The 27,839-nt window shown below is 43.5% G+C and overlaps 3 protein-coding genes across 7 annotated transcripts; 1 reads left to right on the top strand and 2 right to left on the bottom strand.

Annotated features, from left to right (window-relative positions):
* Positions 1–525: 525 nt before the first annotated feature.
* Positions 526–7,400, bottom strand: LOC143137657 (uncharacterized). Of its 3 annotated transcripts, none has more exons than XM_076297934.1 (4): positions 7,311–7,400; positions 6,258–6,417; positions 4,801–4,915; positions 526–2,036 (listed from the first exon to the last, which is right to left on the bottom strand). In XM_076297934.1, the coding sequence occupies exons 2-4, from the start codon at positions 6,272–6,274 to the stop codon at positions 1,746–1,748; spliced, it is 423 nt and encodes a 140-aa protein (XP_076154049.1). In that variant the 5' UTR covers positions 6,275–6,417; positions 7,311–7,400; the 3' UTR covers positions 526–1,745. The 3 variants fall into 3 exon arrangements, with proteins under 3 accessions (XP_076154049.1, XP_076154048.1, XP_076154050.1); XM_076297933.1 differs by having other exon boundaries at positions 6,258–6,359; XM_076297935.1 differs by lacking the exon at positions 6,258–6,417.
* Positions 7,401–7,546: 146 nt separating this feature from the next.
* LOC143137656 (uncharacterized) lies at positions 7,547–14,175 on the top strand. 2 transcript variants are annotated; one of them, XM_076297931.1, is made up of 6 exons: positions 7,548–7,917; positions 8,250–9,491; positions 9,797–9,883; positions 10,205–10,315; positions 10,848–10,964; positions 13,248–14,175. In XM_076297931.1, the coding sequence occupies exons 1-6, from the start codon at positions 7,911–7,913 to the stop codon at positions 13,274–13,276; spliced, it is 1,593 nt and encodes a 530-aa protein (XP_076154046.1). In that variant the 5' UTR covers positions 7,548–7,910; the 3' UTR covers positions 13,277–14,175. The 2 variants fall into 2 exon arrangements, with proteins under 2 accessions (XP_076154047.1, XP_076154046.1); XM_076297932.1 differs by lacking the exon at positions 9,797–9,883 and having other exon boundaries at positions 7,547–7,917.
* Positions 14,176–15,000: 825 nt separating this feature from the next.
* On the bottom strand, positions 15,001–27,588 carry bicral (BICRA like chromatin remodeling complex associated protein). Of its 2 annotated transcripts, XM_076297930.1 has the most exons (12): positions 27,351–27,588; positions 24,592–24,637; positions 24,250–24,298; positions 23,825–23,890; positions 22,180–23,661; positions 21,702–21,759; positions 21,539–21,594; positions 20,942–20,991; positions 19,709–19,854; positions 19,137–19,231; positions 18,164–18,266; positions 15,001–17,837 (listed from the first exon to the last, which is right to left on the bottom strand). In XM_076297930.1, exons 2-12 carry the CDS (start codon positions 24,630–24,632, stop codon positions 17,224–17,226), a joined length of 2,760 nt encoding a protein of 919 aa, XP_076154045.1. In that variant the 5' UTR covers positions 24,633–24,637; positions 27,351–27,588; the 3' UTR covers positions 15,001–17,223. The 2 variants fall into 2 exon arrangements, with proteins under 2 accessions (XP_076154045.1, XP_076154044.1); XM_076297929.1 differs by lacking the exon at positions 27,351–27,588 and having other exon boundaries at positions 24,592–27,280.
* Positions 27,589–27,839: the final 251 nt, after the last annotated feature.

Here is a 27,839-nt window from a genome sequence, read left to right as displayed (position 1 = left end):
TAAATGTACACTAGAGGCGTGTGGTGGCGTTGCTGGGGTGCCTGTGCACCACCGGAGAGTTCTATTCAGGGCCAGGCTAATTATAGTGGGGTGGACAGGGGTGTCCTGTCCATAGGGGAAATATATGCATGTGTCTAGTTACAAGAGCAGAAACCCACTGACCCCGTGCTGCCTGAGTAATTTTCTATATTTTCGTTACTCTCTTGCTCTCTCTCTCTCTCTCTGGCTCTGCACTCAGACCCAAACTCAGTGCTGAGACGGTTTGCCCAGCGTCTACAGGTGAGTCATGATATTCAAGAGCGGTCCACTCTCTCCGCACCGTCCCCCACCAACCCACCCCAACACACCGCCCGCCCCCCCCCCCCCCCCCCCCTCCGCATTCACCCATACTGGCATTGTTTGGGTCACCGGGACCCTCACAAAGATCCATCCCAACCCCGCTACCCCCACCCCCTTCCCGTGAACCAAAGTGCAGCTCAAACCCCCGTCAAAGAAAATAATAATAAAATAAAAGTTCTGCCAGTGTTTCGGCTTCATGGCACCTTAGACAGGAGGGCGTTCCCCCCGCCCCAGCCTGAGAGTTTAGGATATGTCTGTCTGTCGGTCTGTCACCTGTGCTTTCATCTCCTAGGCTGGCTCGAGACACTAAAGTGGAACACTGTTTTTTTTTTTTTTTTTTTGCTTCTTTTTAGTTTCGTTTTTTTTTTTTTTTTGGTCATTTTCTGAAAGCACTCCGCCACGACAGCTAAAAATCCCTGTTTCTCCGTTTTAAAAGGGGAAACGCAAACACACCATCATGGATGGGAGAAGAGGAGGTGGGGAGGTGGGGGGGTAATGGGAGGTTCATGAAACGGAGACTACATGTTTGTGTGTGTGCGCTTCTGAGGTGCATACAGTATTGAGGTCCCTCAGTGAGGCGATTTTTGTTCCTGTTGACGAAATAAGGGCCCTCTTTAGCTTGCCTAGGCTGTTCAACAGGAGAATCAAGCAGGAGAACCAAAGAAGGAACCAAATCCAATTCCTATGTTGATCTTGTCAAACAATTCCAAAATTCTCCTTACCTGTGTGTACTCTATGTTGATATTGCCCAAACATTTCTGAAACTCCCCTCATCTGTGTAATAGTTACCTTACGGCGAGCTGCAGACCCACTGACAAAAGAAGTTAATTGTGTCTAATGTCAATACCAGTTCTACCAGTTCACTTCAAGATTTTCCATTGCATTGAGTTTACTAGCCTGGGCAAGAAAACTGCTGAAATAAACATGTAGACTTATTATTGCAAGCGTCATTCTCATTTTTCTTTTTCTTTTATGTAGCACCCAAGTGGATACAATATCCAACACACAAAAAAGGTCAACCCCCCCCCCCCCCCCCTCTCACATATGGACATGTTAAAAAAAATTATAGGAAGAATGGGGAGATTGGGGGGGGGGGGGGGCAGGTAGGGGCAAAGTAGTCAAGCCACAGAAAGGTAGTTTGTACACTCACACTAACTCTTTCACTCTCTCACACACACACACACACACGAACACACTTAACATGGTGTGTGCATGGAGTGGGCCAGGGTGGATGTGGAGGTGGACGTGCTAGGGGGGTGATGGTGGTCGGGCAGAGGTGGAAAAGTACCCATGATGTCCCTCCAGTCGGTCCTCAGAGGGGGCCTGGCTGCTGTTTAATGCCCATGAGGGGTTGACTGGCGTGGGGGTTGGGTGGGCAGGCGGAGGGGGGCAGTGGCGGCGGGCAGTCATGTGGCGCCCGGGTGGCTCCTGGTCCTCAGGCTGGCGAAGTGGGCCTCCCGCAGGACGCGGTTGATGTCGTGGTAGCTCATGGCGTGCAGCGGCTCGTCGCCCGGGTTCGAGGAGGTCGCCGGGCTGCAGGGACCCTGGGTAACGTAGTTCCCTCGGCCGCCGCCGTCCGCGCCGAAGGCCTTCATGCTGCCGAGACTACTGCTGCTGCTGCTGCTGCTGCTGCCGCCGCCACTGGCTCCTGCCAGACGCTCTGGGCTGCTGATGCCGCTGCTGTCGCTGCTGGACGACTGCACACAAACAGCAGGAGGGCATTTCATTTCAAACTCAACGTATGGATTGGTATAGTATAGGTACTTTAATGTCCCCATAGGGAAGCTGTCCTTCAGTGAGTACAACATGTCAGCCCTTCATTGGTATAACACAGGCAGGGTAAACACATGACACTTCACCATTTAACATATTGTGACACAACTGGGGAATATAACACTTAACCATTTAACACAAATTCCCCAGTTGTGTTACAATATGAGTATTGTGCATTCCCAGGAGAAAACAAGCAACAACAAAAAAAAGAGACTGACTTCATATACTGACACCATCATATACATAAAGGGAAATATAACTGACAATCAGAAGTGAACTTTGATGCAGACAGAGTTGAATGCTGTTCATTAGCAAATCTACATTCCTCAGCATTTCTCAGCATTTTCTATTAGGCCTATGTACCTGAAATACATGGTGGGTTACCGACATACCAACAGATTAATGAGAAATGAAGCAAGTTTATTTCCAAAACCAAGGGTCCCTTACACACTAAGATAATGTTAAGCTTACATGAATTTGAGCAGACTATACTTGAAGAAGGACACACAAAAAAAAACATATGACACTGTAGCATTCCGTATCCTTTGCTTGACTCACAGACTGATGTTATTGGGCTGATGAGATGAGTGAGGGGGGGGGGGGCATAATACAAAAGGGTATATGGAAATTTCAGGGAGTGAACTGACTGAACTCAGAAGTCACTGGCGTTAAAAGCACTTGACTCTACACACCCTCACATAGGCTGAGTATATTAGTCAAATATCCTCCTACATTATTTATTTGGTTATTCCGTTAACAGTATAAGCTTGAAATACATGGCAGCTAGGCCTGTGTAGCAATATGAAGGGCTGCTCTGGCATGGTGGCCTTTGTGAGCCAGGCGGCATTTCCTGGCCCCACCGTTCTATGGTCTTTTGTGGACATCCTGAACATGAATTCTGGGTATCTGTGGCATCATTACTTTAATCAAAATTATTATTATCAACGGCAGGGATTTGTTCAACCGGGCCTCAGCTCCACTGATGACCGACTGACCACAGATTGTATAAGTATATACTCTCTTGATCCCGTGAGGGAAATTTGGTCTCATTTATCCCAAGCCGTGAATTAGTGAAACACACTCAGCACACAGTGAACACACAGTGAGGTGAAGCACACACTAACCCAGAGCAGAGAGCTGCCTTGCTACAGCGGCGCTCGGGGAGCAGTGAGGGGTTAGGTGCCGTGCTCAAGGGCACTTCAGCCGTGGATGTGGGCATGGGAGAGCAGTGCTCAACCACTTCCCCCGCCAACATTTTTTCTACTGGTCGGGGATCGAACCGGCAACCCTTCGGTTACAAGCCTGAAGCCCTAACCAGCAGGAGGCCAGGGCTGCCCCAGAGAGCCAGAGAGGAATCTAATGGACCTAGCCCATGTTAACCGAGGGTTCCCCGACCACCTTCAGAACATTTTAGGTGCGGTGGTAGTGTAGTGGCTAACGCCCGATTCACAGCGGATGCGTGGCGAGTGCATGGTAGCTGCGCTACCTGTCCGTTTCCATTCCGTCACGCGCGTTAACAGGTTAGAGCGTGCACACTGCCAGCGTGACACGCACGTCTTAGGCGTGCAGCTCGAGCGGCGCTGCAAAAGCGTGCTTTAATAGGCAGACTGGCCGCAGCAGACATTGGAGACGTTTCTCGTATGAACGCTCACGTGAAATGCGACGCAGCAGCCACGGAACAGAGGCAGTCTGAATTGGCCACAATCTCAGAAATCTGATGGACTTTGTTTTCGCTGATTTTGCAGACCATGTAGTGTAACATTGCTGAAAGAGGTCTGTTTCATATTGCCTACCACTACCATACATTACATCTACATTGCTGAAATGTTACATCTACGTTGCTGATACGTTACTGCTGAAGTTCGGTTACATGTGTGTGTTCACATTCGTTACTGCTGCAGCGCTCCTAGACTCAACCTTACATCTTTCTAGTTTGATCCACTGGATTATTTGTGGCTTTCTTCACACATGAAAAAAAGTCGGCTCCACGCCAAAGCTGTAAATAGATGACTCGCAGCTGCAGCACAGTACAAGCTACACCTGAGCCACGCGCCTCATGCAATGTGAATGTTCTAATCTAACCTGTTAACATTGGGGCCGAAATCGGCAGGTAACGCAGCCGTAACATAAACGCCACATATGCAGCAGTGAAATCGGCAGGTAACGCAGCTGTAACATAAACGCCACATATGCAGCAGTGAAATCGTCAGGTAACGCAGCTGTAACATAAACGCCACATATGCAGCAGTGAAATCGTCAGGTAACGCAGCCGTAACATAAACGGCACATACAGCAGTGAAATCGTCAGGTAACGCAGCCATAACATAAACGCCACATATACAAAGGTGAAATTGGCCAGTAACACAGCAATAACATAAACGGCACATATGCAGCGGTGAAATCAATAGGTAACGCAGCCGTAATATAAACGCCACATATGCAGCGGTGAAATCAGCAGGTAGCGCAGCCGTAACATAAACGCCATAAGCACGTGCAGTGGAATCAGCAGGTAACACAGCCGTAACATAAACGCCATAAGCGCATGCCGTGGAATCAACAGGTAACGTAGCCGTAACATAAACGCCATAAGCGCGTGCGGTGGAATCAACAGGTAACGCAGCCGTAATATAAACGGCATAAGCGCGTGCGGTGTAAACAGGTGGCAGGTGATATAGGCGGCTCTCGTACCTCTGAGTCCCAGGCGTCACGCCCCAGGTCGGGCAGAAGGGCATTGCCCCCGCCAGGCCTCTTCGCCTGGGGGAGGACTTGACTGTCTTCACTGTCACAGCTTCTCCTCCGCTTCCTGTAGGGGTTTAAAACACACACACACACACACACGCACGCACGCGCACGCGCACACACACACACACACACACACACACACACACACACACAAGAAAGAATTCATAAGGCAGTGAATATGTGAAATGCAAGTGCACCAGAAGGGTTAAGCCTAGAACCCATGTAGAGATCACTGTTCAATCCTTATCCAGTATGAAACCAAAACCACGCATTCTGTTAGCAGTTTTTAAAACAGGGAATGGTAAGAAGATTTGTGCAAAGGTTTTAGGATAAAAACATGGTGGGTTACTGAAGCAAGTTTATTTCCAAAACCAAGGGTCCCTTACACACTAAGATAATGTTAAGCTTACATGAATTTGAGCAGACTATACTTGAAGAAGGACACAAAAAAAACATGACACTGTAGCATTCCGTATCCTTTGCTTGACTCACAGACTGATGTTATTGGGCTGATGAGATGAGTGAGTGGGGGCATAATACAAAAGGGTATATGGAAATTGCAGGGAGTGAACTGACTGAACTCAGAAGTCACTGGCGTTAAAAGCACTTGACTCTACACACCCTCACATAGGCTGAGTATATTAGTCAAATATCCTCCTACATTCTTTATTTGGTTATTCCGTTAACAGTATAAGCTTGAAATACATGGCAGGCAGGTACAAATACTGTGCCTTTCTGTCATATCTGCAAACATGGTTGGGAATGATGAGCGAGCCAGCCAACCAGCCGGTGACGCCGGCTAACGCCTTTGGAACACCGGCCTTTAACGTTCAAGCACTAAATAAACTGCTTATACAACATCGTGTAGTCATTCTAGTTATGATAGAACATGGCTTGCTTGCAGGCAGTTTGTCACCATTCACTCCGCTCTGTGAGTGCCTTCATATCGAAGGCAATGACTCAGCTACTACGGCAAAAAATATCCTGACCCGGTTAATTTTGTATCACCCAAAATCTTAGTGCACAATTGCATTACCACAGATAGAGCTCATATCGGGGTTAGTCAGGCTGCCTAAAAATAGCAAAAGACATTGGGTTGGTAGACCAAGTAACACTGCGCCTCCTTGATACAGTTTTATCTGCAATGGTAACGTTAGCTAGCAGCACCTCGAAATGATCCATTCGGATACAAGTGTGCAACCATACCGAGTTACATCACCATTGCCGTAATCCAAATTGATATTGACAGCTATTGCGTAATTCCAAGTCGATTAGCGATAAGTAACTGCCAGCGATTCACTAAATTTAACCACAACAGGTGATGTCATGTCATAACTGAACAAGGACATAACGTTGACGATATCGCACATTTTACGACTAAGATTTGGATTTTGAGGTCTTACCTGCTTTCTGTCAACATCGGACGTGGTGGTTATTTGGCAGATGGTGTTTGGAAAGACTGACAGATCACGTCGTCTTGAGAAACCGGGTCCGTGTGTAACTAGCTAATGAACAAGATGGTGGAACGTATTTTCACTTGGCTGTTTCCAGGAACTTGTGCCACTAGTTAACAAACGCCAGACAACTAGATGTCAACTTAATTAAAAATGACAAAACCATGTGCCAAAACACTACATACATGCGTACTTTAAAACTACACAAGTTATTAAAACACTTGTCGTTCATGACATCAAAACCGAAACCCACTATTTGTGTTCAGCACAGCCAATGCAGTGAGATCTACGGCCTGTAGCAGCTAGATCTATGTAGCTGGCTAACTAGTAGCTTTAAAGAATGCTAACGTCAGCTGTGTTGTTCGGCGACCTAGCTTCTAGCTACAATAGCAAGTTGGCTAAATAGCACGCCCGCTAGTGTTACCTTAAGTTTGTTTACAAGTAACGTTTATCTGACAATATTTGTGTGGAACTTATTGGCGCTACAGTATCGCACTAACCAAAGTTCACACATAGTCAATACAGATCCGATAAGAATGTTCTTAAAATGCAACCCTATCTATCTGGCAAGCCGGCTAACGTTACCTAGCGATACCATTATGCTTTGATAGTGACTGACAGCTTACAGCTAACAAGCGGTGCACCAATCGTATAACAACCACTAAAGGAAGATCAAACCGCTAACCCGTTAAGTTTAAAGTTGGCACAAACATGAAAATAAGTAACAACAAATAACATAATTTGATTTACACGCGAGGTAATTCTCCAGAGTTGTTTTCAAGCAGCTAGATGCATCAAACGAATTGCAGCTAGCTAGCCATCACTTGGATAACTTTCCATGGCTTGCTAACAAAAAACAGGCTAACTAGCCACCGTTAGCAAGCTAAAGGTAGCAACTGTGCCTGAAATCTCACAAACTTTTCATTACAGTCACTGAACCTTCAACTCAGTACATATAAAATAACAACTGTATATAGAAAACAAGAAAAAAAATCACATTACGTTGAAATCATGCCGGTATCTGCACCTAGTGACACTCGTCTCTGTGTTGTCTGTGGTTACGTCTCGGGTCACCTGCAACTGCTGCGACTACTGCTGTTTACATTACTAACTGACGTTAGGAGTGCCTTCGATCAAAATAGTGACGTAATACAGTGGAAAACCCGAGGGAGGGATTATTATGGGACCTACATTTTTAAAAGCTTGTAGTGTAATTGATGTCACATAGAAATATAGCCGATCACATTGTAAATCTCAAGTTTGCATCAAAGTATCTGGTATTACTGAATTCTAAACAGGCGTACATTATGCTACCCACGAGGGCTTTCGTAGATCTGAAAATAATGCACAGCATGGACGCCCCATGGTCATTGCCATGGTTGGTAACATTGTCTCCTTTCTTAGATAGTTGTTTTGAGACTTGACAGATTATGCATCATGAATATTTATGTTTACTAAATTAGGATATTTGCGCGATGCGTTTCGACGACCCACAATCCACTAGAGAATGGTTGACCTGTCAGCTAAGTGGGTCATGAAAGTTACTGTCAAAACTGTATCCAGCTTGTTCCACATCAAGGAACTAAAAAATAAGAGGTCAATATGACTGGTGAGTTCTGCAATCTCTTTCAGTTTTTGTTTTTTCTGAGCTGAAATATCCATGTGCAGCAGAGACCTTATCTGTAGGCAGGACTTCGACTATAGTTTGACCCATAAGTAAAACAAAAACCTTTGCTAACAAATGGACATAACCATATTTGTTTTAGTTATGCCAGGGAATGAGGAGCTTGGCCAAGTTCAGTTCCATATAGCCTACCTCCCCTTGGTCCTCTAATTTTGCATTGAAGTGTGTGGGAGTGTGGACTGGAGCTAAACAAACAAGTGTTTGCTAATGGAATGCCTCTTTGCATATTTTTGTTTTGTGTTGATTTGTTAATGTAGGAAAGCAAAAGGGTAACGTGGTTGGTGAGGTGTGCCCTTACTGTGGGAGGAAATTCAAGAGGCTTAAAACTCATCTTAATCACTGCAAGATGGCTCCCGCTGTTGCTTCCCCCAAAAGTGCAGACACCCTGAGTGAGGATGCTCTCCTTAAGGCCAGGGTAGTCAAGAGTAAAAAGAAGACTGCCGCTGCAACAAGCCGAGACCAACTTTCTTCTTCCAGTCAGGGTAAAACTGAATCTCTGTCTGATTTGAAAACCAAAAATAGAAATAAAAAGTTAGTGAAACCAGCAGAACCAATTACCTCAACTCCTCTCGCATCTCCTCAAACTACCAACCCTGCATCAGATAGCCTAAGTGAAGACACGGGGCAAATTAAAAGGAAATGGCCAGGAAGGAGTAAACAGGACACAGAGAAAGAGAAGCTGTCTGCTGTTTTGATGGAAACGGGCAGAATATCATCACCGAAGGCTACGGCTTTAGGAAAAATCACACTGGCTGCGAATGTCTTGAAGGGATCAAACGGTGGAGGAGAGCAGAGAGAGGTCACCAAAGCTGCCAAACTCAAAAACGCAGCCAAGTCAAAGGCTTCACTTTGCTTGCCAGTCGAGGGGAATGGTCTTCCTGTTCCTCTCACTGCAGCAATGGCGTCTGTTCAGGAACGCACACATAAAGCTCTGCATAAACCTCACCCAGAAAACGACCAGCACTTCAATCCGTCCCACTTGAAACCCCAAATTCAAACACATTTCCAGAAAGAAGTGAAGGCAAGTTGGCAGGGCCGAGGCAAAGACCTGTTGAGTGTGAAAGTGCCAGACAGTGATGTGTCATACACCTACAAAGTGAAGACTAGTGTGTGGGATCACATTAAGGGTGGTCTACTGAGCAGGAAGTATGGAGTGCCGATGACTGCGTCCTTGGTGGGAACTAAACCACAGGTTGGCAATGGAACCACAGCTCTCACGATCAGTTTGCCTCAATCTGTCATGAATCCTCAGAAGGCTGTGTCCTTGGAAGGCCCCTTCATGAAGTGTGCAGACTCCTCAAAGCCCCCACAGGTCAGCCTTCTAGCGTCCCAAAGTGACGCCCTCAGCTCAAATCCCCGGAGCCTGGAGTGGATGTCCACTGTTACTGCAGGTTACCATGGGATGGAGGTGTACAGACCTCCAGGGAGGCTGGCCCAAGGGCACGAGCAGTACTGGATGAAGCCCTCGCCCGCACCCTTGCCACCCACCCCTCTACCAGGTACAACTCAGATACTGCTGCTTAGTTCATGTGGGTAGAGTTGGGCTCCAACTGTTTATCGCAGAGGGACTTGGTATCTTCAGTTTCATGTAGCTCATCTAAGCAAAGTTACTACAGTTGGGGACTGAGAAACTAATGTGAGTTGTTTTGCAGCAGAGAAACGCGTTTAGGCCTTAACATTCTGGTCCTACTGTATATGTCAAACTAAATAAAGGTACCGCTAATGACATTACAGTAATACATGTACTTGCAGATAAGACCTGTAAACCATATGAAACATACTCGTTTCCTTTTGAATACTTTAGTGCCTGAGGTTTTAGGTGGGTCCAAGAGACCGCAAGGTCCATCTTCATCTTTGAACTCGGGGGGACAGGCCTTTAGCCTCAGTATAGGTAAGCAGGTATTTATAAAAGCCTCACTTCCTGTCCTCTCTAGTTGGTGTGGGTCCTCGGGTCCTTCATTGGTTTATTCTTCTTTGTCCCCTCCTCTGTGCCATCATTTCAGTTGTCCTGCTGTGTCTCCCATTTCACAACACTGTATTTCTCTCGGTATCTTGTGCTGTGGGTGTAGTGGACGCTTCCATGTTCTGCTGGCTATTATGAACTGTGTGTCTCCATTTCCTATTGTTTTCCTCTTCTTGGAGCCACTTGTAGAGTTTTGTAGAGTGCTAATTGTATTTGTGTGTGTGTGTGTGTGTGTGTGTGTGTGTACAGTCCCCCTTGCAGAGAGGAGATTTGGTGATGTTACGCTGAATGAATTGCTTCCCTGGCTTGCAGACCGAACACCACAGTCACCTACAAAGGGTCTAGCCATTTTGAAAAATGGTCAGTGCCTCTTTAAAACTCATACCATCTTCCCTTTGCTTTGTTGGTTTCTTTCTATGTTACCTTTAATTGTGTTCCCATTTTCTTTGTTTTTTCTTGCTTTCAGTCTCTTTCACTGCTATTCTGCCAACTCTAAAAGTGAATCTATTGGGAAAAACAGCAGTATTTATGAGACGTGGTATCTAAGATCATAGAATAAGACCGGAATATCACTAAGTAACTGGTATGAGAGCAGTGTAAAAGATCGCAATAACAGTCATAACAGGGCTGTAATATAACAACACAACACAGAGAACTAGGATAATATTAGTCATCATTCTGTTTAGGATGTTCATCTCTAGAAATATATTTTAGCAGTTATAAGTTTTATATAAATATAAAACTACTACTTCTCAGAGAAGTTTTGTCTTTTTTTTTCTTTCTTTTTTTCAACCACATGTACCTGTGACTTTCAGTATCACAGCCAACATATCAAGATACAACACGTATTGACTGCCTGTTGTTTTTCTGTGATGTGATGTTCTCCCTGCAGGTTGGCAGTGGTATTACAGGCGGTACATTGACGTACGTAAGGGTGGTATTGGAGGGGTCGGCATGCTTATTGCTGGCTACTGTGTCCTAAGCTACGTGTGGAGTTACCCACACCTAAGTGAGTTCTATCAACAACTATATTAACTCTTCTCAGCAGTAAATAATAACAGTATAATAATAAGACAAATTTTAAATGAAATGGTAAAAAATATATTGGTTATTCCGTGTCAGATCAGACAAAATCCAGGAAAATGGTTGTTGCACTGTCTCAGATTTTGCTCAAAGTTTGTCTACCTAATATTTATGTCCCAAAACTAAGACCCGTAAAATATTTGTGTTAAATTCCAATGTTTTCATACATTTTTTCACCCTTGATTTTGTAGCATTGTTACTCTCAGAAATGCCTTATCTTTGAGGCCATGTTTGGGAATTAATATCTTGAAAATTATTATTCCTAGTCTACCCAAACTTTGTAGGGTGGAAGACCGACATGTTCTCAGTATGACTGGACCATTGGAAAGTTTGTACTGCATGGCCATTAGTTTTATATAAGGCCCTAGATATGGAACAAAGTGCAAAACTGGTGATATTGAGGGTCTTGTAAACTCATTTTTTTGTATCCACATTATCATCAATAATTATTTTGTCTGTAAGTACAACACGTTATTAATGTTGAACCGATATTTGAGGCCTCTGCAACAAATGCACATGAAGTTATTATAGGATAAAACAAGTAAAGGTGTAATTGCATTTGTTAGTAATGTTAATAGGACTAAACTGGTATGTGGGCTAGCTAGGAACACGAAAATCATAGTGGGCTCAGTTCCTAGTCATCAGCTCAGTTCATGGTCATTTTGTTCATCATGTATAAATACATTTACTTGGTTGCATAGTATACCTATGCGTTTTCATTCTTGTCCCTGAGGGATAACAATGATTTTGACTCTATGTGTGGCCCACTAGCCGTGGTAGCCGTGGCCCACTGGTTAGCACTCCGGACCTGTAACCGGAGGGTTGCCGGTTCGAGCCCCGACCAGTGGGAATGGCTGAAGTGCCCTTGAGCAAGGCACCTAACCCCTCACTGCTCCCCGAGCACCGCTGTTGTAGCAGGCAACTCACTGCGCCGGGATTAGTGTGTGCTTCACCTCACTGTGTGTTCACTGTGTGCTGAGTGTGTTTCACTAATTCACGGATTGGGATAAATGCAGAGACCAAATTTCCCTCACGGGATCAAAAGAGTATATATACTTATACTTATATTTATACTTATGTATTTATGTATGGTACAACATTGGCACTTTTTACCCTAAAGCCCATACACTGAGCTACTTTCACATAGATTTTCAAGTGCCTACTATCTACCCCACATACTTTTTTAACCCTATAAAAATGGCCATTGAGGAGAGCTCAAATATTGGTACAACATTAATAAAATATTGTATATAAAGAAAGAAAATAATGATTGATACCAAAAGTGCACAAAAACAAGTTAATGTCACTCTTTTTGCACTTTTTCTCCAAATCTAGGGCCTTGTAGAAAATCAATGAGAATATCGTACAAACCTTTAATGGTTCAGTCATACTGAGAACATGTTTATCTTCCACCCTAAAAAGTTTGGGCTGCTTATGAATAATACTCTTTTATTATATTAATGCCCAAACATTGCTTCCCAGATGATGTGATTTTCAGGCTGTAAAACTGAAGTAATTGTAAGGGCTGAAAATAATATGAAGACATAGGATTTGAACAGAAATATTTTACAGGCCTTGATTTTGGGACCCATTCTTGATATAGACAAGGTCTGAACAAAATCTGAGACGGTGCTGCAACAACCTTATCTGATCTGAGACGGTGCTGCAACAACCTTATCTGATTTGACACAGAATGACCCATATATTTTGCCCTCCCTATATGGAACTTAGTAACCCCCTAAGGGGATAAGGAGATGTACTGTATGTGTGTATGTGTGTACGTGTGGGTGGGTTGGTGGATGTGTTTCTCAAACATAAAACTTTCTTTTGTGGCACTTTCTTTTGCCCATGTTGCCCTCAGAGGCCAAATAGGAACTTGTACCTTAAGAAGCAAAATACTTTCTTTTTTTTTCCACAACTCCTATTTTTTCCACAACCCCTATTTTATGCTATGGCATTGCATTGTACTCACCTGTACGTGACCTTGGATAAGAGCCTGGAGTGGCTAGAAGCTCTGCAGTTCATGTGTTATGATGACGTTACATCATACATTACTTACATACATACATTCTTTCCTGTTTGAAAAGCAGCTTGTAGAATCCATGATAATTTCCATTTCCCATGATAAGACACCTTGCTTTCCCATGCTGCTGTATGGTGGTGATATTTGTGTACTTTATCATTCGGTTCCGTATGTCTCAATTCACAGAACATGAACGTTGGAGAAAGTATCACTGAGGAAGGACCAGTCTGTGGGCCTCGACTGATGAACTGACATTAGGTCTCTGAGTGAAGAATACACTGTGTGTGCTGTGTGTTTCATAAATCTGTGAAGCGGTTCATGAATCAAGCTTTTATTTTTATTGAGCATTTATTTGTACTACTAAATGAGTTGATAAAAGGGAATGTATTTTTGTGAACACGTTTCTAATGAGCAATAATGTATAATATGAACTAATGGAATGTTTTTTTTTTGCAATTCTCTAACAACAGGCGCTGACTTGTAGCCTATGTTCATGTATTTCTCTTTTTAGAACAGAAAAGGTCACCAGTTGAGCTATCACGGCTCTTACATGACTTCAAAGCTTGTAGCCTACCACCGTCTGTTTGTGTGGTATGTCAAGTGTGGCCTAACTGACTTGTCACATGAAACATTTATACCATATCCCTGTTGGTGGAAAAATATTTTGTGGATCATAATTAATTTGTTAGAAATGTTTGAAATGTAGCTGCAGCTGAAAATGTTAAACAGACTGACTATTTACATTGATGTGTTACATAGATGTAACTCCTCACCTTTTAGGTGACACACGTTTTTGATATCAAAATAGGTCACAATTATTTAAAGTGTGTGGGGGTGTTTGAGCAGAGTAGAAGACTGCCAACCCTTGAAAAATTCTTACCTCATCCATCTCACTCCTGACCAACTAACCAAGGCATCGAGTACTAGCCACTCTGAGGTGGAGTTGGAATGCCAGCGTGGAAAGCTACAGTAAGTACACATTCTGAAGAAGAGACGGCCAAGGAAGCAGCTGTGATCAGAGACACGCTGTTACCAAATTTTGAAAAGGGAACATTTTTGAGGAGAAAATGTCGCTGCAATGTTACTTATAATAAAAAAGAAATAAGTAAAGTGATTATCCTGCCCAGAATATTGGTCTGACTTTGTCTATTTGTGCATATAGTATGTTCTATACTATATAAATTATATTTGAGGGATAATTGAAATGAACTTATTTTTCACATACTCTTTTAAATGAAACAAAAGACTTCTATCCCAAACCCAACATTCATGTCCAAACTGTAAGGATTTACAGTTTACCCTGTCTAAGAACATATGTTACATTCTGTCCCACTTGATCGTATCAATATACTGTAACGCTCAAAAGCTCCATGCTGTGTCATCATCCTGTGCCAGGAAGCAACTTGAGGTGTGAATGTAACCAAACAATTGTAAATCGGGTTTGGGAGATAGACCACTGAGAGTCATCCCAGTCAATGTGGAGATTTATTATCAGACAGAACAACATAAGATGATCAGACCTGTTCGCTTTAATACGCCTAATTCATTTACATTTAGAGTGTAGGAGAGACTTTGGAAAAAAATATATGAGAAGAGTTTGAAAAGCTCTGGGTTCACTTATCGAGATTGGTGCCCGGAATATGTCCCACGTGCTTCCATGATTGCTTTATATTAGAATAAATTAGAATGAAGCTGCATTAACTGAAGAAACATCCTTTTTCTATAAACACCTTGTTTTTCTTACAAAACCCATTTAGCAATGAATCATATCCCACACTATTATGACCGTATTAAAAACTGAATACATATTTTTATATATGCCTTCATATACTCTGAAATGAAACTATATAATTGTAATGTTATAGACCCAAACCCATTTAGAAATGAATTAAAGCCCACAATGTTGTGACAGTATTCAAAAATGAATTTAATATTATTTTTTTCCTCTCATCTCTTCTGCTGTAGTGAACACTCACAAAAAAAGAAACTGAGAACAGACAGTATAACATTGATTTGACTTAAACACGCCATAACCAAAATAATAAAAATAACTTCCATTTTGTTTTTGTTTTACATTCATTTTCTTTACAAAAATTATAAATATTTTGTGTTTCACGTTTTATTTGTTTTCTAAAAAAAGAAAAGAAAATCAAGTCTTAAGTGATACGGATAGAAAATGAAATGTTGAAAGACAAAAAACAAAACTAAAATATGCTGCTGTGGGGTATCTAGAAGGCCACACTCGCTCGACCCGAAATAAAAAATAATAAAATAAAAACGACAAATAAAAATCAGCGCAAAAACAACAATATAAAAACAGGTACATATTTTCCACTTGCGCTCACCTAAGGCAAAGAAGCCCTTCAAACTTAAGGTCTTCAAAAGTGCTCTTGTTACATCAGAGCATAGTTCACAGATGCACATCTCTTCTCAGTCATTTTTGGTAGAATTGCTGGCTAAAGGAACAGACTGTAGTGTAGAGGGCAGTGTGTGTGCATGTGTGTGTGTGTTTCGGGCGGGGCATTGCAGAAGGCCTTAAAAAAATGTTTAATGGCAATGATTTCATATTGAAATTTTGCAGAATGTTTATGCACCGATATGCACAACAAGATAGACAGGCAAAGCAAAAACACCCTCTCTTCTCCACCATTCACTAAACGCTGAAATAGACAAGAAAGCAGGGGGTTCCATTTTGCAGTTTTTCACTGAAAAACATTTTTTTTAGGAGCTCATCTCCTGCTTGTCCATTCCCATTCTTTTCTTAAATGTGAAATGTATTACATTAGCCAAAAGGATCAGTCACAACACTTATACTTAAAACCTTACATGAAGCCTTGAGGTTGTAAAAAAAACCCTGTCTGGGTGAACGCGTCCTATGTTATGAGTGTGTGTGCGCAAGTGACCACTAGAGGGCAGATGACTCCTCAACAGCTTGACACCAGGAGGCCACAGACCTGACCAGCAGGGGAGGGGGTTGGGGGGGGGAACACACTCAAGCAGAAAACAAATAGGAATAGGAAATAGGAAACAAATAGCAAATTCAGAAAAATTGCAGGAAAGACAGACAGAAGTGCTCACTTCCAGAAGGTTCCTAGACATGTCACAACACCCACTGTGCGTGTTTTCAACTTATAAACTAGAAACTGCAAGGTAGCAGTACTGTCAATAAAATAACACATTTCCTGCAAATATCACCTTTAAAAGCAAACATATAAGGGAATAAAATTAAACATATATGAACTTTGTAACATTTTCCACCTCAATCTGAGGACTTACCATTCCCTGCACAAAAACCATGTCACTGAATTTCTGTCTTTGCAGGTGATCATATACCTTTAAGGTACAAACAAACAAACAAAACAAAAAACAATAATGCCAGATCAAAACAAAACTACACAACATAGAAAGTGAAAATACTCTCATAAAAAGAAAATAAAGGGAAAGTTGTGTTGTCGTTTGTTTTCGTTGTTCTTTTCTAACTCAAAGTGCTGTTGCTTCCGTTCACATCATCAAAACAGAAAACAGAGGCTCAAGACCTGTAGCACATGGCAAACACAATCACCAATGGCATGGCTCTCCTGAATGGACATGATTGGGAAGCTGCATAAAAGAGAGAGAGCCATTTTGAAAGACTGTTTGGAAACCAGAGTGGATTTGACGATCATTGATACCACGAGGGGCAAAAAAACTAAGCAGTCCATGTATCTTTTCATTCACAATCACCTACTGGCTCGATAATGACTGATATTCCGTACGGCACACTTATATGACTGTGCACAAAGTGGCAAACACACACACATACACACATTTACTCGTGTAACTATGTGGCTGTTTGTGTTGGTGTTCATGAATGGCAGCATTCCATGGACAGATTTTCAACCCAAGGCATCTTCAAGTCAATTTTGCCAAGAAAAAAAAAAAAAAAAAAGACAATAGCGACGAGACACGTGTGCACTGCCCCACTCAAAATGGCGTTTCATTGCCTACTCTCACCATGCTTATTTCAGGCCACCTACAGTGCAGCTTCACAATGTCGACCTTCATGAAAGAAAGAAATAATAAGGAGGACAGAGAACAGAACTGATAAATATGAGAACAAACAAATCAAAACCAAAACAAATAAACAAAAACAAACCAAAAACAAAAAAACATATGGCACCACCTAACATTCTAATATACTATTCACTGCAGCCTCCAGCACAGAGTCCGTTTCGACCAATGGCTGGTGGCCATGCTCAGGGGCCAAGGCTTGTCCGTGACTCCGCCCCTGGCCAGACACCTGTAGCTGGGCGGGGCTGGGCTGGGCGGAGCTTGAGGAGGGGGAGTGGCTGAGCTGGTAGTGAGGATGTGGGTGTTGGTGTGGGTGTGGGTTTTGGTGCGGATGTTGTTGGTGGTAGCCACTGCTGATGATCACATTGTTTTTGCCGCACCTCTGGTTCTTCTTCATTTCTAGAATGTTCTTTGCGGCCAAGTGCCCGACGCCCTGCTCTGCCCCTCCGCCTGGGTCCTCAAAACCCGGCTGATACTCTGTCCTGTATCCCGAATCTGCTGTGGCGGGCTGCCCCATACCCTCCCCTCCTCCTCCTCCTCCTCTTCCCCCTCCTCCTCCTCTTCCCCCGCCCCCGTGTCTCCCTGTGTAGCCGGGGGGCGACCCCAAAGACGCGGGCGACCCCAAAGACGCGGGCGACCCGGCGAGGAAAGCTGCTGGCTCCACCTGGGGACCGGTGCTTGGGACTGGCAGCTTGGGCATGCAGCAGAAATCGTCCAAGAATCCGTCTGCGAGAAGCGCCACAAACCAACAAACAAACACACACACAAACAAACACACACACAAACAAACACACAAACAAACACACACACAAACAAACACACAAACAACGCATGGATATGAGTGGAGTACAACATAGAGTCCAATCAGAAAAAAAAAGCGATGTCCAGTAACAAGCTCTTATCAGGTAAAAAAGTTATGTACAACATCAAGTCATATCAAGAAACAACAGATCCGTACTCAGAGAGAAAGGGAAAACGGATCCCCGGGCTATAGCATCTGCATTATACCCCAACGCATGAAACAACGCAACCCTCAGCTGCTGACTCCTCACCTGGGTCGACCAGGACCATGCGCTTGTCCTGCGTCAGGTTGCTTCGCTCCTCTTGATTAAACGTCCTGTCAATCATCACCATCTCAGAAGAGGGACTTGATCGCTGAAATAAGTAAGTAAGTAAGTAAGTAAGTAAATAAATAAATAAAATAAAATAAAATCACTGAAGTGAAATTTAAATGACTGATTTAGTCAAAAATGGAACTGCATCTTTCAGAAACAATTGTGCTACGACCGTTTTGAGAGTGTACAAGATCATTTATCAATAACACTGCAAAAAAAGCTTTGGTTGATGTCCAAGAAAGTTGCCAAAACAAAACAAAGTTGCCAAAACACTGCCTAAGTATTTTACAGTAATACCAACTCAACAGGGGGTATAGTAAAACAAAGGCTGGACTCTTCTTTTAAGAGGGTATACAACTTATTCTTTTAGGAGGATGTACTACTACTCTACTCACTAAACTAACTATGTTATGGCTTACTCAGATTAAACAATTTCAGCCTGATTTTGCCATAGCCGATAAATCAACAGTGTCGTGCCCGAATAAGAAAGGTCGGGAACGACTCCAAAAAATAAATGACCCTTGTACTGTGACATATTCCACGATCAGCAATTTATTGTCTGCAACACGCCACAACGGAAAGTCTAGCATGTCAGAATTTTGGGGGAATTTCCTGCGACTCTGACACTGATACTATGACGACAGTTACGCAAATGATCTTGTATTGTGGCCAATCTCCCGACCAAGACAAGGCAAGCATTTATGTTTTAATGATCTCATAATCTGACATGTTTAATCCTAAAAGACCATCATGGAAGACAAAAAAATATTGTATAATCTGTCCAAGCCATTAGTCACTAAACCACATATTTGGAATTCCCTCCCCCTCCCAATAGTTGTTTAATAGGACACAAATGCAATTTTAGGCAACGACAAACCATACGACCACTCTGCCAGTTCATTAGACCCACCTCAGCCTCCACCATGAGAAGACGCCGGTATTTGTTCACCATGGCTTGAGTCCTCTTCAGAACCTGTGTGGCCACTGCCTCGAACTCCTCATCCACTGTGGAGGGGCAAAACAACAAACAATAAACAACACTCAAGTGAAAAACAAACAACAAACAGTAAACAACACTCAAGTGAAAAACAAACAACAAACAATAAACAACACTCAAGTGAAACATACACATCCTGGAAAACAAAGGTGCGCTCTCGTCTAAATTCAAGTCTGTCTTTTCAGCCCCTTGAGCTAATCTACCTCTATTTCCTGTGAAGATCAGCCAAATTGTTCATTAGCACCTGCTGTGCAGAGAGCAGACACTTAGACCAATATGACTTGCAAAACCTTGCAGAGATAGTATTAAAAGTATAGTGTATTTACTCTAGCTATAAAAGGATGCTGAAAGCAAATGTTTGTTTCAGCTCGCCTGAGTTAAAAAATAATTTTGCAGCAGGCTTCCAAGACTGCAGTGCAGCCATCAGACCACTTTACTCCCGGCTTAAGATAAGCGTGCCGACATTTGCCCAACGCCATCCACACCTTTAGCGAACTCCTCCTCATTGGGCAAGGCTCCCTGGAACACGTGGAAGGGCAACAGTCTGTACATGACGTCATCTAGCGAGGAGAAGGGGGTAAGGTCTGAAGCCAAGACTCCAGTGTGGTCCTGCCTCAGTTGCTGTAGGATCCTGAGGCAAACAGAGACAGGACAGAGTCAAATGATACGCCAAGGATGCATGTAACAGCATGGGGTTACAATAAGATTTGAATACTGCAAATGGCGGCATTCATTCTTCCTAGGTGCAGCGCAGACACGGTGTAATAAAGGGATTCCCAAACTGTGGTACGTGTACCACCGGTGGTACGCGAGCTTCCACTAGGGGGTACGCAAGATGGATTTTTTTTTTTTTAAATCTTAAGCCTATGTTCTCTTTTTTTTGTGTGTTTCATAATGTTGTTCTCCTTACTGTTTTTTTAGTGTGAGAGCTCATAGACCAGTTGCACATTTTGATTTTGTTATTTGTTATCATGTAAGCCAGGTAATTAAACATGATGCCTGGAATGTGTCAATAGAATGTTTTAAAGAAGCCCTATGCAGGTCTGGTTATTCCTTCGCTGTTTCTGGGTTTTCGCCTGATTTGGGCTCGCATTATTCACGACATAGCTCCCCCTGCAGCTTCGGTAGCAAGTTACGCTAAACCCCCAATAGCTAGCGAGCTAGCATCAATAAACCAAGCTAAACACATAGGGCTCACAATAAAACGGTCGAGCAAAAATCACATTACAAAAACGAAGTTCACCCAAAGGTAGGCTACTTACAATTTCAACAGCAACAAAGCCAAGTCGGAGTCCGTTTTGCAGTCTTCTTAGAAACTACAATCTGACTAAATCTGACTACATTTTCGAGTATTTCCGCCGAGTTACATCCGGATGTGTTCCGACCGTGACCAGAAAGTTGCATATTCGTTTTTTCCGCGGAGAAGCACTAGGGGGAGACGAAGCACCCACCAAACGACCCAAAAAGTGTTGTAGAACCATCAGAACGACTCTCAACCTGCATAATTAAGGTAATTTTTGCTAAAATTGTTGCATAGGGCCTCTTTAAGTTTTTATGTCGGATGATGGGGGTACGCGAGCCGAGTCAGGATGTACAGTAAGGTGGTGGTACGCAGGGGGGAAAAAAAGTTTGGGAACCACTGATACACTAATACATTGACGATATCGTCATTTTGTCAATTTGTCACAATGATGTTTTCAAACATGCTGCGGACTCACATTCCCCCTCTCGTGAGCTGTTGAGGTGCCGGCCTCTTCTGCAGGTTGAGCTGGACAGTGAAAAAACACAACGCCAGTGATGAGTGTCAGTGAATCAGACCTACAAACTCTGGAGTAGTGAAAAAGGTGACAGCATACAAAACCCTATTCACTACCAACTACCCTGGTCAACATAGAAAAGGTGACTGTAGCCAAAAGGTGACAAGTTTGCAGGTGTGGTGAATGCGACTCATGAGGTCACAGCTTTGCTTCCACCAACAGAGTAAAACAGCTGGGTTTCCATCCAATTCAGCCCCATATTTCATGCCACTATTGGCTATGTATTGCAAGTTAAAAATAGACAATGGAGTTCAAAAGCTTGGAGATGATACGGGTAACAGAAATATAAAAAATACTTTTAAAATCCTATTGATATTAATAACTCTCGTTTCCATCAAAAAATAACACTTTGATAATCGAGAGTTCATCTAACCCCTTTCATACAGTATACATTTCACTCATTTCTGAACAGGAAAGCATTTCCTTTTGAAATGGTCAAAATCTGTACCAGGCTGGATGGAAACCAAGCTATACTGTCATGTCATTCCCATCTCTCACCTGTGTGGTGGCCAGGCAGGGAGTCTCCTGCTTGACGGAGGGCGCTGTTTTCGCAGCTGGAAGAGAATTGGAATGAGAATTTGTCAGAGAACGAAGGGAACCACTGTATCTGTGATGCTATGATTTGTGAAACTACTGATTGTGCATGTGTGGGTACACCTACCTTTGGTACCTAGCAAACTGACCAACTGAGGCTGTGCTTTCTGAGTGTTAGAGGAATCCTGGAAGGAAAACAATCATAAGAGACACTATGAAAAATGCGATGGGAAAATTGAATGTGTGATAAAAATTGGTTGGGTGAATTGATAAACTGTGGTATTAGCCTACAGAATTTGGTATGAACTTGGTTTTCTGAAGAATTGTGCACCATTGTTTTTGTTCCCACTGTATATATACTGCTAAAAAAAAATAAGGGAACACTTCAATCATACACTGGATCGGTACTCTGACACTGTTTGGTTCTGAGCACAAGTAAAACTTTGAGGCTAGTTTTTTATTTTGCAAGAACTGTCAGACATTCTGTGAATGTAGTTTGAGAATGGAGAAAAGCGTGGAAGGTTTCAAAAAATGTTTTTTAACAATTGTGAAAAACTGTAAGTGTTCCCTTAATTTTTTTTGAGCAGTGTGCAAACAAGCCTCACCTGGCTCAGAGGAAGAGCCTGCATCTCAAACTGCAACTCCTGCACGCCGGCATGCGTGATCCCCGTTGCGTTCTGTGCCACGGGCACAAGGAGGCGCTGTCCCGCGCCCACCGTCACCTGCTGCCGCGTCTGAAGGCCCTGCCCTGACGAGCTGACGAGCGTCAGCCGCGTCTGAGCCGCGTTCACCTGGACGGGAGCGGGGCTGGAGATCGAGCTGGCCGTGACACACGTCCAGACTTTGGGAGCGCCGCCGCCGCCACCGATGCCACTCGAACTTTGAGGGACCTGGGTCATCATGTTTGGGGACATTTGCCCCACTGTGGCCCCTGCTGTGGCCGTCACCACCCCCTGATTCACGATCAGCTGCCCGCCGGTGAAGTGCTGCCCAGCAATGAGCTGGACCGCCCCGCTCTGAGTGGGCAAGATGGAGTACGTGGTGGTGATCGTGGTGGTCGGGTCCACCTGCTGCGCGTTGGTTTGCAACACCTGTCCATTCACGGCCTGGAAGCTCTGCACAGACGACCCTGGCGTGAGCGAGACGGAGTTCGGCAACAGAAACTGCCCTGTGGACACGTTCGCCTGATGCTGTTGCTGCTGCTGCTGCTGTTGACCTTGCTGACCAAGGGTTGAGTGAAGCACAATGTTGCTGGCTTGACTGACCACCTTCACCTGCTGAGGCGCCTGTGGGGAACTGCTGGCCGTATATGCCCCGCTTGCAGGGTTGACTGGGGCAGTGGCGTTGGGCTGGAGGCCCAGGTTGCTAATGTTGTACACAGTCTGTCCTCCCGGCTGCAAGGGTTTGGGCTGAATTGGCCTTACCAGTGCCTGAGGGCCATGCCCCCTCTGGATGATAATGTTCTGGACAGGTATGGACGTCCCACAGCCCTTGAAGGGCATAGAGACCTGCCCGGTGGCCGTGGGGGCGAACATCTCCCCCTGGTTGCTGGTGCTTGTCACTGTGTTCGCAGTAGGCCTCAGCAGTATCTGAGGGCGCTCCAGGCTGTTGATGGCCATCATGGAGGGTGTGCTGCCGTTGAAGGACCCCAGCACTTGGATGTGGCCCGTGGGACCGTTTGGCATTGGCATCTGGGGGACTTGCTGGATGAAAGCCTGAGGTTGAGCCCCGCAGTGAGGCAGTGGGGCAACTACCCCTGATCCCGCCACACCACCGAATCCCCCCGAGACCAGCTGCGGGGGGAAGGTGGCAGTAGCGGTGACGGGGGGTGCGAGGGGCGGCTGAGAGTCCAGGAGAGCCTCCTGCGCCAACGTCTGCTCGGTGATGTCCGCCTCCAATAGGGACTTCTGGAGGATGTCGAAGGGTTGGTCCTCGCCGCCAAGATCGACCCCGCCGGGCGACGCTTCCGCGCCCAGTTCATCCTCGATAAACTGCAGGCTGTTGGAGAGCTGCAAGCCCGCCTCACTGGCATCGCCGAACTCCCCCAGGTGATTTGTGTTGTCCTTAAGTCCAGCACTGGATCCACCCTAGACGTGCAGAGATAAAAATGAAAGAATAGTAGAATAAAAAACAATCATTCCTGTAGAATAATAATATAATAGTATTTGTAGCCGTTTTGGAATTCTGGGATTAATCAGTTATTTTGGAATGATGGGATTATTCTAAGAGGCAAAATAAACTTGTACTTACTGTGCTGCCGGTAAAAAAAGAGCTGGAGTTGCCATACGCCGCATTTGTCACATCTTCCTCCTCAATCTGGAGAACAATCAACAATCCTTATTAATCTTAATTTACCCAGCCATTTCACTACCTAAATAAACTACATTTACGAAATAACCAGGTCTCACCACTGAGAATTTTGACTGACTTATCTTGAGTGTTTTATTATCTATTAATGGAGACAACAGTTACTGCCTGTGTTTAGAGCAGTGGTTCCAAAGCTTTTCACGCCGACTTGGCTTTTCAGGGTTCTTATTCTGTGCATTTTTTCCCGGCCTAATCTCAAACCTCTCCTGCTTATGGAGGGACGCGACCCACAGTTTTATTTGAGAACCACAATGATTTAGAGTAATAGGCCTACTTGTTGTGTGTGCCTACATGAGTATTACACTTACCGATTTGTTATTGGAGCCATGAAGATAGTCATTCAAAGCCTGCACGTCTCTGTCAAAGAAAACCACACATATGTAACCTATACAACTCTCCATATACAACTTATTTCTGACTCATTTCAGGAGAAAAGGAGAAAAACTAAATCCTGAAGACATACTGAGATTATCTTTTACATTCTGTATATCTTATGGTTATATGGGTCTCAACAAGGGCAGTAGCAAAATAACACTTAATTCTAGCATCTTCAGACTTTCAGTTAATTGTCTTGTCCATACATTTCATTCACATTTAAATGACATACTGAGACTTGTATCAACAGCTCTTGAGGATAGACCTAGGCCTACCCTATGATATCCAGAAGCCGCCGATCATCTTCATCGTCCATGACACCTGAGAAGGGAATTTCACAGCCATCAGCACGTAGCAGACGTACATCCACCATCAAGGTTCACATATCCCTAAGGATTGTTATTCATTGTATGGTTTTGCACTGGGCTTCTACTTCACACTAACGAAACAAAGGTTGAAATTTGTACCATCTTTCCAATGATGATATGCTTTGACAAGAACACCCACACCCACATTAGTGTTAATATCACAAATGCCTCATTGACCCTTGGACTCATCTCTAATAGGCTAACAATAATACCACTGAATTCAGTTTTTGTTCAGAATTTATTCAGGTGGTCATTCTGTGCTTTGAGCGCTGGTCAAGAACACTCTGAACATGAATGTATATTTTTGTGTAGTGATATAAAACTGTAGTTGTGTAGGCTATTTGAAAGCAAATCTCAGATATTCGAGATAGTCTCATGAAGTGACAAATGGATTTGAAACAGGCAGCTGGGGTAAGCCCATTAAACCAGTAGATCGAATTGTGCAGTCTAGCTGCAAGCTCTGAACCACATAGAGAAATAGGACACCAGATGATCAGTCACGGAACAGGAAAAACTAGATTTGCTGCTGTGTGGTTGTGAGAACAAACAAGGGCAGGTGATTCAGAAATGTCTGAACTAGTGTTGCACTAATTCTCATTTAATAGTTTATAGGCTGCTGAGGGGGACAAGTTACACTTTCATATAAACCCACTTGTATAAATTTATGATGGTAGCAGTAGAATGTTACTTTGCCAAGGGAGCCTATATTCGGACAGTAATACTGGTAACTTCGATTGCTTTGGTGCAAACTGAACACGGATACGTCTAGTCTGTCCCTTCCCTGAATGCAAGCTCGCTGTGTCAAAATGGCGGCTGTTGTTTCGACACTGCGCCACTCACTTTGACTCAACATAGCTGACAAAGAAAAGGGGGGGCTTTTCATGTTAATCGGTTAAGAAATTATCTATTTCAAAATTAGGCTGGACAAATCCAACGCTATATTAAAGTAAAATCTTATGGATATACCGTGAGGCAAATATTGGGTTTGCATGTTGGTAGGTAAAGTTGATGTATGGCTATCATAGCTTAAATTATGTTTGTTCACATTAAGAATGCAGTCTTATCCCCTGAAAGCTATTTCATTGTTAATGAAAATAACAAATATAAATGTGTTTGATATATCCCATACTTGACATCTGGTAGCCTAACTAAGACAGGGGGCATAGTAAAGATGTGCAATAATTTGGCTAAATCTGATTAGCCGAATATTTTATTTTTCAGACGCTAGTCAGCAAAAATGCTTTGTTTTACAGGCAGTAACGTCCGTGAAACACAACTACGATCTTACTGTAAATAATTCACATTTCACTTTCCTGGTTGCAATAAAACCAAACACCATTGTAGCATCTCTTTATTCAGCAAAACAGGTATCAGAAACAGAACATGTTTGCTCTCCGTTGGCTAACACCATGTTTTCTTTTTGTTCGATGCACTGCATTGCAGACAAATGTCCCATTAACGTTAACGTTCGGTTTTTATAGAAGTAGACTTCCAAGTCCAGACACAATTAATGCTTTTCAGAATTAAGTAATGTTTTTTAAAAATGTATCAAGGTCAGCAACATAAATTGGGCCAGAGAGTAGGTTCACGTTACAACATATTCATGACTGGCTAGCTAGCTTTTAGCTAGCCATTTTATATTTTTTTCAGCGTGCAAACGTTAACTTATCTGTTAAGATGGTTCGGTGTTACACAAATAAAAAGGGAGGTGGATACAAATTTTCCTTTCCTTCCCCTCTTAAGCTGATGATCAGAGGGGGCGGAAAAGTAGACGTAGCAACCCTCAAAAACTAATTTAAAATGCGGTTCGCGAGAAGAGGATTCAGTTTGTTTCGACATTGTAAACGCTTCCGTAATAGTCAACTCGTTCTCAATCGTTTGAAGAACAGGACATGCAACATATATGCTGCTTTCCCCTTCATGGAAATACAGCTTGCTATTTTACATCCAAAAATAGACCAAATCGACAGACAATGATAACCTCATGCGAGTACAGTGTGTAACGTTAGCTAGCAGCCTCAGCCTAGTATAGATTGTCGCTGACGCGGTCTCTTTTTCTAGAGAGGTGGACGTGGGGTTTCAGAAGCTACCATTTGTCTTCTGTTTAGCTCATCTGGCAGGATGGAAAACGTCACATTTCTCTAGAGTCGCGGAACAGATGAATTCCGACGTTGTCGTTAACGAAAAGAACCTGACGCTTAGGAAAAGCAGCTTAGCTGGCTAACGGATTTAAGCTAGCGTTCCTCCGTGAACAGTGGCCTTCTCGACGAGCTAGCAACGGTGTCGTTTCCCCACCTATTTCAAAACGGGTTGAATTCGCCGACGGACCTTGCGAACTAAACCGCGTGGAACCATAAATATTTATTCCCATTTGCATAACATAAAGACGACTGAAAAAGAGGCAAACCCATACTCCTGTCTCACTCCTCTTGAAACCCAATATCACCATTTGGCAACTTTTAATTTGCTCCCCCTCCTCCTCCTCCTCCTTCTTCTCCCTCTCCCACTCATATATTTTTCTCACTGTCCTTGTTCTGTCTCAGATAGATTTTTCTCTCCACGCTCGCTCTCTTCCCTCCCCGAAGGAAGGGGAGGAAGGAGGTTGTGTGTGTTTTTTCCTTGAAATTTTTATCACAAAATTATAATACACTCAAAGGGAAACTCACCGTCATGAAAAAGCAGTGCCTTGTCAACGGGGTTTCCTCGCCATCTCTGCACGGGCCGTTAGGGCAGTGTCGCTCCAGCAGAAGGCAGCATCTGCAGCTCTTGGGAAACTACAAGTATCCACACATAACAGTATTGTCCAAGGACCATAAGACAAGTCTCCGTAGAATACGGGTTCCATCACTGCATGGTATATATATTTCATGCATATAGACGTTAGATGCACATTAAAATAAAGTGGTTACCTATCCCCATAACTTAATTAACTTATCCAACTGTAAACAAAACAACCATCCAACCATAGGGGGCGGGGTACTGAACAAACTCGACCACACCTCGTTACCTACAGGGATTTTCTGACATCTCAGGGGAAACAAGGAGTCTTTTGTTCATAAAGTGAAAGTCATTGACATGAGTTACATTATAAGTATATCATATAGGATTAATGAATGCTTTATGTATTCTGTTGACAATTTTGAAAACACTTAACT

This window comes from Alosa pseudoharengus, unplaced genomic scaffold (assembly GCF_046254945.1).
Source record: "Alosa pseudoharengus isolate Yale_2024_CS ecotype anadromous, Long Island Sound unplaced genomic scaffold, YU_APseudo_1.1 YU_APseudo_1.1_scf_21, whole genome shotgun sequence".
NCBI lineage: Eukaryota > Metazoa > Chordata > Actinopteri > Clupeiformes > Clupeidae > Alosa > Alosa pseudoharengus.
Note: the sequence above shows the minus strand (reverse complement) of the source record. Positions and strands in the feature narration are given on the sequence as shown.

What these genes read in the sequence shown, in the direction of transcription:
- LOC143137657 (XM_076297934.1), bottom strand. An exon ending in GTGACGCCTGGGACTCAGAG is followed by an intron (nt 2,037 to 4,800) that starts GTACGAGAGCCG and finishes GTTTGTGTGCAG; the next exon opens with TCGTCCAGCAGCGACAGCAG.
- LOC143137656 (XM_076297931.1), top strand. An exon ending in GCCACCCACCCCTCTACCAG is followed by an intron (nt 9,492 to 9,796) that starts GTACAACTCAGA and finishes TGAATACTTTAG; the next exon opens with TGCCTGAGGTTTTAGGTGGG. An exon ending in TCTAGCCATTTTGAAAAATG is followed by an intron (nt 10,316 to 10,847) that starts GTCAGTGCCTCT and finishes TTCTCCCTGCAG; the next exon opens with GTTGGCAGTGGTATTACAGG.
- bicral (XM_076297929.1), bottom strand. Translation starts at nt 24,689, where the DNA reads ATGGTGGATGTACGTCTGCTACGTGCTGATGGCTGTGAAATTCCCTTC. An exon ending in CTTTTTTTACCGGCAGCACA is followed by an intron (nt 23,662 to 23,824) that starts GTAAGTACAAGT and finishes CTGCACGTCTAG; the next exon opens with GGTGGATCCAGTGCTGGACT. An exon ending in CAGTTTGCTAGGTACCAAAG is followed by an intron (nt 21,595 to 21,701) that starts GTAGGTGTACCC and finishes ATTCTCTTCCAG; the next exon opens with CTGCGAAAACAGCGCCCTCC.